General features: G+C 42.8%; 1 protein-coding gene across 1 annotated transcript; it reads left to right on the forward strand.

The window, feature by feature from the left end:
• The first annotated feature begins 6,406 nt into the window (after nucleotides 1–6,406).
• On the forward strand, nucleotides 6,407–8,835 carry LOC137145897 (uncharacterized). Its single transcript, XM_067536867.1, has 2 exons — nucleotides 6,407–6,944; nucleotides 8,339–8,835. Exons 1-2 carry the CDS (start codon nucleotides 6,407–6,409, stop codon nucleotides 8,833–8,835), a joined length of 1,035 nt encoding a protein of 344 aa, XP_067392968.1.
• Nucleotides 8,836–10,344: the final 1,509 nt, after the last annotated feature.

The raw sequence follows: 10,344 nt of genomic DNA on the forward strand, positions 1-10,344 counted from the left end.
TGAAATTAAAAATAACATTACATTATCAGACTCATTGTTCAGGCTAATGCTTTCTGGAAGAAAGTGGTGTTCAGTAAAATAAGTTGCTTAACTTGGAGCCAGTTTGTGCTTTGACTTACATGGGTGTAACTCCTATTAATGTCAAGGGAGTGCACCCATGTATATGAGGAGGAATGTAGGCCAATGTGTCTTTCTGGCTACTGAAGAGGCCTAAATTAAAGTTAGTGGTAATTATTGGGAATTCATGTGTGTCACCATAGCCATTCAGATAAGGGAGGTAGGCACATGACCTAACAATTCAGGAGACAGGTTTACCTATGGGACATACTCAAAGAGAACGGAGAACATCTCAGATGCAGTCATATGGAAAGTTTGATTCCTTCTGGGAGTTTGATCTCCCTGTTGAAGGTGATGTAACATGTTCTGTTTGGATTACAAAAATGAGTAGGGAGTTGTGTATGTGATGAGGTTACATATAATCTGAAGAGTAGCACAAGCACATTAAGTCTGCTCTCAGATGTGGCCTAATTGTATGGCTCTAGAACAATCCCAGAGATTTGTTTTTTGTTTTTTTTACCACAAGCGGTGACAGGCTCCAGGTGGTTGGAGTAACAGAGCTAAGTTCCTATAATGGTCACACATGACAACACATACAAGGCCTTTTAATGACACTTTTGTATGTTTAATTCTAAAAGAGGGGTTTCAGTAGGGTCATTGTGGGCTTGGGCAGACCTCTCAAGTTGCTATCCACCCACCCCCAAAATTGAATTGTTTGTAATTTGTTGGAGTCTGGAAAAGAGGATTCTCTCACTGCAGAGGAAAGGAGGTATATAATGTGCAAGGACAAACACATAATGCTCATTTCAAAGCTTGTCAGCAAGAGTCACAGCCAAAAAACAATGAGACTGAGGAAAAAACAGGAAGGAGCAAGAGGAAAAGACAAAGTAAGCATTCTAAACTGGTCAGCAGTTCAAAGGGTTTCTGCACAGAGAATACTTGGATGACTGGATCACTGAATTTACTGAAGCACTACCCGCTGTGTGCCTAAGAGATAGCAGTCAAAGTCAACCACTAATTATAGCCATCTGCCACAGCTAGTGGTGGTTACTGGACTTCATCCTGGTGGTGCAATTAAACTACCAGGGTGGTATTGACTGATCTGTCTACTCTGTTAGACAATGAGGAGTCACACCCTGCCCCTCAAATTATATAAAAAGTTGTAATATGAAATGTCTAATCTTTGAGCAAGTTTCTTAGAAGTTTCTTAAAGCAAGTTTAACAACACTTTCCCCCCTTGTAATTAGGTTATATATTCCCTTGGCTCTCCAAGACATTACTTTGGTAAGCTGCAATGCTATGGGAAGTGAATAAATAGCTCAGAATATGGTAAGTGAGAGGTCTCCACTTCTAATGCTAGTTACCTAAAGATTTGAGATAACAGCATTATTTTACTTTGGGTCACTTTTGTCTCATGAGGAAATAGTTTTCTTTTCAAGAAAGAAATTCTGATTTACTACTTTGGTTTTTTTTTTAAATACTGTAACAAAATTCTTCCTGTTGTGGCCATAAGTGTGCTGCAATTTCAATTACCTTCTGCTGAGACATGTTATCTCCTAGAGTCATATGGCCATTTCAGCCAATCGCAACACTAAAAGCAGTGTAAGTTGCAACAGTCTTGGAGACATGCAAGTGAAATATTCTCAATTTTAAAATTTCTGCTCCTCATCTTCACTTGTGCCATTATTACATGGCTACTGTCAGTAAAAGTCTAATTTTGCATCAGGAACTAATGATCTTCCAGTGTGTGGTTTAAAACAAGAATACCCACCTAGAAACAAACAAAAGAAAACTTTATGTGGAAAAAGAAAAAGCATGAAGTGACTACCTTATTTACCATTATTATGACCAGTGATAGTATGAAAATGACAGTACTGGAGCAAAACGTGCTTAGATGGTGATTGGCATATTAGAAGAATGTAGATTTATAACCAAGTAACTGCAGTAATCTTTTCACTAAATATAATCAATTTAACAATGAATAAATAATTTACATTGAAAAAGAAAAATTGCCCTCACTGGTTAATTAGATTAATTCTCTGTTAAAGAAAAAAGTTATTTTGAGTGTATACTCAGTCCTCACCTTTCATGCTGATTTTGTGACATTGTAAGAACTGTATTATGACTGAAGGGTACAAATCAGTTTTTGCTGACAGCATGGATTATTATGGAAAAGAGCTGACTGAATCCAGAAAACAGTTGAATTTTCAATCTGACACAACAACAAAATGTGGCTGTTGGGAAAAATAATGTATCCAAATTTCATATCCAGTCTTAAAGAAATGTATTATCATAGGAATACCTGGGAACAGGCAAAATGCCAGGGGTTAAGGAAAACTTTTTTTGTGTGTGGAAGATCAAACAGCCCTAGATTTAATGTACTGCTAAAGTTTTGTTCTCTTTACTCTTTCTGGGGAAACTGGGCCTGATTCATCTCTAACCAACACTGTTCTAACTCTGAGGTCACTGATGTAAAACAAGTCTGAGTCTGATCTAAATTCCACTGAAGCCAGTAGAAAGACCCCTATTGATTTAATGGGTTTTCTATCAGGCCCTAAATGAGGGGAAACAGGCCTACTGTGCATAGCTAATGTTTTGACATCCGGGCCTTTAGACTACCGCGAAGGCATATTTTCCTGTTGTGCTGATTGTGCTCCATTGTGCTGATAGGCAATTATAAGGAACAGTCACATGAGTGAAATGTCTGCAGGCTGCATAGAAAGTTTTATAAAACATAATAATAGAGGTTCAAATTATATGTATAACCCAAATGAATAATAATTAGAGGATCAAAAAAAACAAAAAACAAAACCAAAACCACCAACACCATGGCTAAACAGAGTAAAAGAGGCAGTTAGACACAGAAAGACATCATTTAAAAATGAGAAGTTCAATCCTACTGAGGAAAATAGAAAGGAACAAACTCTGGCTAGTCAAGTGCAAAAGTATAACTAGGCAGGACAAAAAAGAATTTGAAGAGCAGCTAGTAAAAGACAAGAAACTAACAGCAAAATTGTTTAAGTACCTCAGAACAGGAGGCCTTACCAAACCACAGGGCCACTGGATCGAATTGGTAAAGGAGCACTTAAGGAAGACAAGGCCATTGCAGAGAAGCTAAATGAATTATTTGCATCAGTCTTCACTGCAGAGGATGTGAGGGAGATTCCACACCTGATCCATTATTTTTAGGTGACAAATCTGAGGAACTGTCTAAGACTGAGGTGCTAATAGAAGAGATGTGGGATCAAGTTGATAAATTGAACAATATTGAGTCACCAGGACTAGATGGTATTCATTCAAGAGTTCTGAACGAACTCAACTGTGAAATTGCAGAACTACTAACTGTGGTATCACTTAAATCCGCCTCTGTACTAGATGACAAAAGATAGCTATTGTGATGCCATTTTTTTTAAAAGGCTCCATAGTTGATCCTGGAATTATAGATCAGTAAGCCTAACTTCAATACCAGGCAAATTGATTAAAACTATAGTAAATAATAGAATTATCAGACACATAGATGAACACACTATATTGAGGAAGAGTCAACGTAGCTTTTGTAAAGGAAAATTATGCCTCACCAATATACTGGAAGTATTGAGGGAGTCAGCAAGCATGGGTATGGGTAATCAAGTGGATACAGTGCACTTGGATTTTCAGAAAGCTTTTGACAAAGTCCCTCACCAAAGGTTCTTAAGGAAAGTAAGCACTCATAGGATAAGAAGGAAAGGTCCTCTCATGGGTCAGCACTGGCTAAAACATAGGAAACAAAGGATAGAAATAATAAGTTTTCAGAATGGGGAGAGGTAAATAGTGGGGTCCCCTAAGAATTTGTACCGGGACCTGTGCAATTCAACATATTCATTAAGGATCTGGAAAAGGGGGTGAACAGTGAAGTGGCAAAGTCTGCAGATGATACAAAATTATTCAAGATAGTTAAATCCAAAGCAGGCTGCAAGGAAATACAGGAGGATCTCACAAAACTGGGTAATTGGGCAACAGAATGGCAGATGAAATTCAATGTTGATAAGTGCAAAGTAATGCACATTGGAAAACATGATCCGAACTATACATACAAAGTGATGGAATCAAAACTAGCTGTTACCATTCAAGAAAGATTTTGGAGTCATAATGGATAGTTCTCTGAAAACATCTGTTTAGTGTGCAGCAGCAGTCAAAGGCTAACAGAATGATAGGAATGAAGTAGATAATAAAATAGAAAATGTCATAATGACACTATATAAATCCATGGTACACCCACACCTTGAATACTGCATGCAGATCTGATCGCCCTATATCAGAAAGCTATATTAGAAATGGAAAAAGTACAGAGACGACAAGAAAAATGATTAGGGATATGGTGCAGCTTCCATAGAAGGAGATATTAAAAAGACTGGAACTGTTCTGCTTAGAAGAGAAACAACTAAAGAATATATGATAGAGGTCTATAAACTCATGAATGGTGTGGAGAAAGTGAAGAAGGAAGTGTTATTTACCACTTCACAACACACAACCCATGGTCAGTCAATGAAATTAATATGCAGCAGGTTTAAAACAAACATAAGGAGATACTGCTTCACACACTGCACAGTCAACCTGTGAAACTCATTGCTAGCGGAAGTTGTGAAGGTTAAAAGTAGAACTAGGTTCAGAAAAGAAGTAGATAAGTTCATGAAGATAGGGTCATCAATGGCTATTAGCCAAGACTCTGGGTGTTCCTGCGCCTCTGACTGCCAGAAGCTGGGAGTGGATGACAGCGGATGGTTCCTTGATAAATTGCTCTGTTCTGTTCACTCTTTCTGAAGCATCTGGAACTGGCCACAGTCAGAAGATAGATGGACCATGGGCTAGATGGACCATTGGTTTGACCCAGTATGGCCATTTGTTATGTTCTTAGAGAATCCCATCTATCTGTAACATCACTCAATTCAACTCTCTATTTCCACTGTACTCATCACCAGGGCTGGTTCTAGGATCCAATTATTGGAGAGGTAAGTGGGTATTTTGGGACTCCTTGGTGTCACTATATTAAAAACCAAAACAACAATCTGGGGTGCCATTTGAGAGGGGCACCTGTCCCACATGAGTTTCATACCACATTATAATTTTACATGGCTGGCCAGTGCGGGGGGAGCTTGTCTGGTGCTAGAGGTGGCTGTGCCCAACTGGGTCTCCACTGAGCCAGGGTAGGAGGATGGGGAGCCTGTTTGTGCTTGTGTCTCTGACTCAGAACTGGGAGCTGCAGCTGTATTGAACAAGTATTGAGGCTCCTGAGGGCTCATTGTAAAGAGACCTCATGCTCACACACACTCTCCCACACAATTCTCTCACAGTCCCCCCCCAACACATTCACTCCCTCACATACACTTGTAGTATTGTTGTTACTTCCTGGTACTTGTCAAAATGTACAGTATCTATATATTTTCTATAATTTTATTCCTTCAGAATTTGTTGAAGATTACAGTACTGTGAGTTTGAGTGGTCTGTGCATTTCATAATTTTATTTCTCTTATGTTTAAATTCTTTGAGTAGTGAGTTCTAAAATGCCTGACCTGTCCTGGCTCGAATAATTATCGTTACTACTTTTATTACTATATTGTGCTTTGTCCCTCATTATTTAAAGTGGCACAATCAAATAACAGTATCTTTCTAGAATGTAAATTAAGCTTGTACTCACCTTGGCAGTGCCCGTTTAAAAAAAATTAGCTAAACACATAACTTTTAGATACTGCGCGGATAAAGTTTGCTTATTTTCAAATTTTATTTTTAATTATATCTGTAAAATAACGTCACAAAATTTGTACAAAAATAAAAGTAATGATGGAGTCTAATGTTAGTGAGTCGCATACATGATTGTGATCAGTAAACATAAATGCCAAAATAATTAGAAAAATACTTTCCCATTCTTAATAAGAGAAAAAGACTTAACATACGTTAAAATTAAGTTGTGATGGAGTGTCTGCCCCACACTGGACCAGAAAGGGTTAACTTCAGCAGAAGCTGAATGGCTGAACCTCAGGCCTGGTCTACACTGGCGGCTTACTGTTCATTAAAGTCCCTTAATGCGCATTTATAATAACTGCGTCCACACTAGCACGTTGTTAATGCGTATTAAGGAACACTTTGATGCGCAGCAATAAGACCACCTCTGCCAAGAGGATTAGCACCTGAAGCGCATTAGCTACTGCACAGTAGTGCAAGTGTGGACCAATCTGACTTAATGCGCATTAATTGGCCTCCGGAGTGTATCCCATCATGCCCCATTTCAGTACCCGCCCCCAAAGCAGCCCCGGGAAGATTTGATTGTTGATTTCATTGCCAGCGTGGAGAGAGCTTTCCCATTCCTCTCAGCATGGCTACTGTTTTCAGCATGGCTAAAGGAAAGCCCAAACGTGCTCCAGCATGGAGCAGACCAGAAGTTTTGGACCTGATCGGGCTGTGGGGTGAGGAGACAGTCCTGTCCCAGCTACGCTCCAGCAAAAGGAATCTGGACATTTATGGGAAGATATCCCAGGGCATGCTGGAGAAAGGACACCAAAGGGATGCTTATCAATGCAGAGTCAAGATCAAGGAACTGAGACTGTCTTATCAGAAAGCCAGGGAAGCAAACAGGCGCTCTGGGTCCTCTCCCAAAACATGCAAGTTCTATGATGAGGTGCATGCTATTCTTGGGGGCGATCCCACCACTATGCCCCCACAGAGCATTGATACCTCCGCAGCTTCTGAGTCCATGAGTAATGAGGATGAAACCTTGGAGGATGAAATTTTGGAAAGCAGGGAGCATGAGAACGGAGTGTCCCTTCTCCCAGAATCACAGGAGTTAATCTTGATCCCCAAGCAGTCCACCAGCACACAGGACAGCACAAATGATCCCATGGAAGGCACATCTGGTGAGTTTTCTTTCCTATTAGCATTGCATAGCTTCCCTTTGCTTCTTCTCACCACGGAGCCACGAGGCGGGGGAGGGGGGAAGGGCAGGGGGCTGCCAGGGATGGGACTGCAAATCTTCCCTTTTCTTCTCCCCACTGTGGAGCCATGAGGCAGGGGGGGAAGGGCAGGGGGCTGCCAGGCTTTTTCCTTGCAAAGTTCACTGAGGAATTAACAATGTTATACATTTTTTTACAAACGGCTGTAAGGGTTTATTAGTTCAATGGTGACACATACTTCATCACTGGTTGTTCTGTTACCTCTACCTTACCCTCCTGCTGGGACTAGGCTTTGGGCCCCCTCCCTGGCCCCCTCCCAAGAAACATTTCTTTGTTGAGCCCTAACAGACTCATTACACATGTGGCTCCAATGCACAGCCATCCCAGGCATGCCCTACCCACTTTCAGCTGGCCACACCCAAGAGGAATTCTTCTTGCAAACAGCCATGGGAGGATTCCCCCCCTCCGCCCCCCCGGCAGGTAATTTGCATCAACACCACCACTAGCTAGTTCATTGTTTTCCAAATTCTTAACTGCCAAGTATGGGACTGCATAGCTTCCCTTTCCTTCTCCCCACCACGGAGCCATGACTGCTGGGGGGGGAAGGGCAGGGGGCTGCCAGGTATGGGACTGCAAACCTTCCCTTTTATTCTCCCCACCGTGGAGCCATGAGGCGGGGGGGAAGGGCAGGGGGCTGCCAGGCTTTTTCCTTGCAAAGTTCACTGAGGAATTAACAATGTTATACATTTTTTTTACAAACGGCTGTAAGGGTTTATTAGTTCAATGGTGACACATATTTCACCATTGGTTGTTCTGTTACCTCTACCTTACCCTCTTGCTGGGACTAGGCTTTGGGCCCCCTCCCAAGAAACATTTCTTTGTTGAGCCCTAACAGACTCATTACACATGTGGCTCCAATGCACAGCCATCCCAGGCATGCCCTACCCGCTTTCAGCTGGCCACACCCAAGAGGAATTCTTCTTGCGAACAGCCATGGGAGGATTCCCCCTCCCCCCGGCAGGTAATTTGCATCAACACCACCACTAGCTAGTTCATTGTTTTCCAAATTCTTAACTGCCAGGTATGGGACTGCATAGCTTCCCTTTCCTTCTCCCCACAGTGGAGCTATGAGTGCTGGGGGAGGGCAGATACATTGTTTCATAAACAACTTTGTGTAATTGGCAATATATTTAATTTGTATCTAGCAAATGATGTGATGTTACATTTGTTGCAAGATGATTTGAATGCAACTTTTTGAAACTATGTTCCATACACTCCTTTTTCAAACTGTTACATTTCTGTGGCTGTACTCAGTATTCTAAATATGTGTACCCTGTTTTTTCTATTTCATTCTGTAGACATTTATGCAGTGGACCGACCCTTAAGAAATGCAGCTGATAGACTAAGTCTGATTAGGAGAAAAAAAAGAAAAAACAGAGAAGATATGTTTTCTGAACTCATGAGCGTAGCAACATCAGCAGAGACAGAGCAACGAACATGGAGACAGAGCATGAGCCAGACTATCCGCAGTGCTATAGATAGTCATAGAGAAACTCAGGCGATTGTGCGCAGCACCTCAGAAGAGGTTCTGAAAGTCCTGAGGGAGCAGTTGGATGTGCTCTGGCATCTTGTGGATCGTCACGATCGGAGGCAGGGCACGGTGCCGCTGCAGACACTCCAGAATGCTCCAGAAACCACTGTTGTGGTGCCCTCCACCTCTCCTGCAACCACAAGGTCTCATGCTCGACTCCTCAGGATGCAGCCCCAGCTGTCCTCCACCCCAGCGAGCTCACACCCAACCCCTGGAGATAGAGCAGGAAATCCTCCCTCCCCCTTTCCCATTACTTGGCTGTAAAGAAATAAAGTTTTCCTGTATTTCAAAATGGTGTTTAATAACAAACTTACAGATTCTGGTGCCATTAGCCGGGCACAGCTATCAAAGAGGGGGGGGGTTGGGTGAGGGGGACATCCAAGCCAAAGAACATACATGAAAATAAATTAGTTCTGTATCTCATTGCAGAACCTGGTTTTCAAAGCTTCCCTAATGCTAATCGCTATTCGATTAGCTCTACGCGTACTGCTGGCAGGTGGCTGCTCATAATTGGCAGCCAGTCTTTCTGCTTCCACATCCCAACCCTGGGGGAACCTTTCCCCCTTAGCTTCACACACATTATGAAGAACACAGCAAGCAGATATCACAGAAGGGAGGTTCTTCTCACTCATATCCAGCCTAGTGAGGAGACTCCTCCATCTACCTTTTAAACGCCCAAAGGCACATTCTACAACCATTCTGCTGCTGCTTAACCTCTTATTAAAACACTCCTTGTCACTGTCAAGGTGACCGGTGTAGGGCTTCATTAGCCAAGGAAGCAAGGGGTAAGCAGGATCCCCCAGGATCACTATGGGCATTTCCACACCCCCAATGTCAATTTTTTGGTCAGGGAAGAAAGTGCCCACCTGTAGCTTAGAGAACAGCCCTGAGTTACGAAGTACACGAGCGTCATGCACCTTCCCAGGCCACCCCACATAGATGTCTGTAAAACGACCCCTGTGATCCACAAGCCCCTGAAGGACCATGGAAAAGTACCCCTTGCGGTTAATGTACTCTGTTGCCAGGTGTGCAGGTGCCAAGATGGGGATGTGAGTCCCATCAATGGCCCCACCGCAGTTTGGGAACCCCATCGCAGCAAACCCCTCCACTATGTCCTGCACGTTTCCCAAAGTCACAAGCCTTTTTAGCAAAAGTCTATTGATGGCACTGCACACTTGAACCACAGCAGCTCCCACTGTAGATTTACCAACTCCAAATTGATTCCCAACAGAGCGGTAACAGTCAGGGGTTGCCAGCTTCCAGAGAGCGATGGCTACTCTCTTCTCCACCGTCATAGCTTGTCTCAAGTGAGTGTTCATGCGCTTCAGGGATGGTGCCAGCTGTGAACACAGTCCAAGGAAAGTTGCCTTCCGCATACGAAAGTTTTGCAGCCACTGATCATCATCCCACAGCTGCATAACAATGCGGTCCCACCAGTCTGTGCTGGTTTCTCTGCACCAGAACCTGCGGTCCACTGACTGCAGATGAAACGTGATAGCCTGCAGCAATCGGTCATTATTAGTATCTATTGCCTGTATCAGGGCACGCAGAGTGGCAGTGGTGATAAACATACTTTCACTTACTGCTTCACTGAGAAAGTAATCCAGGATAAGCCGGGTTGTATTTGTCATGCTCAGAATCACAGCACACAACTCGTCTGTCTCCATGTCTCTGCAGCAATGGCGATCGTGGGTGGGGGGAATGAAAAAATGGCACGAAAATCCTTTTCCTGTTTGCTTGGGGGTGGGGAGAAGATAGTGGGGGAAGCAGCAC

The sequence above is a fragment of the Emydura macquarii genome, unplaced genomic scaffold (assembly GCF_026122565.2).
Source record: "Emydura macquarii macquarii isolate MOO-44397 ecotype Brisbane River unplaced genomic scaffold, CSIRO-AGI_Emac_v2 contig_3671, whole genome shotgun sequence".
Taxonomy (NCBI): Eukaryota; Metazoa; Chordata; order Testudines; family Chelidae; genus Emydura; species Emydura macquarii.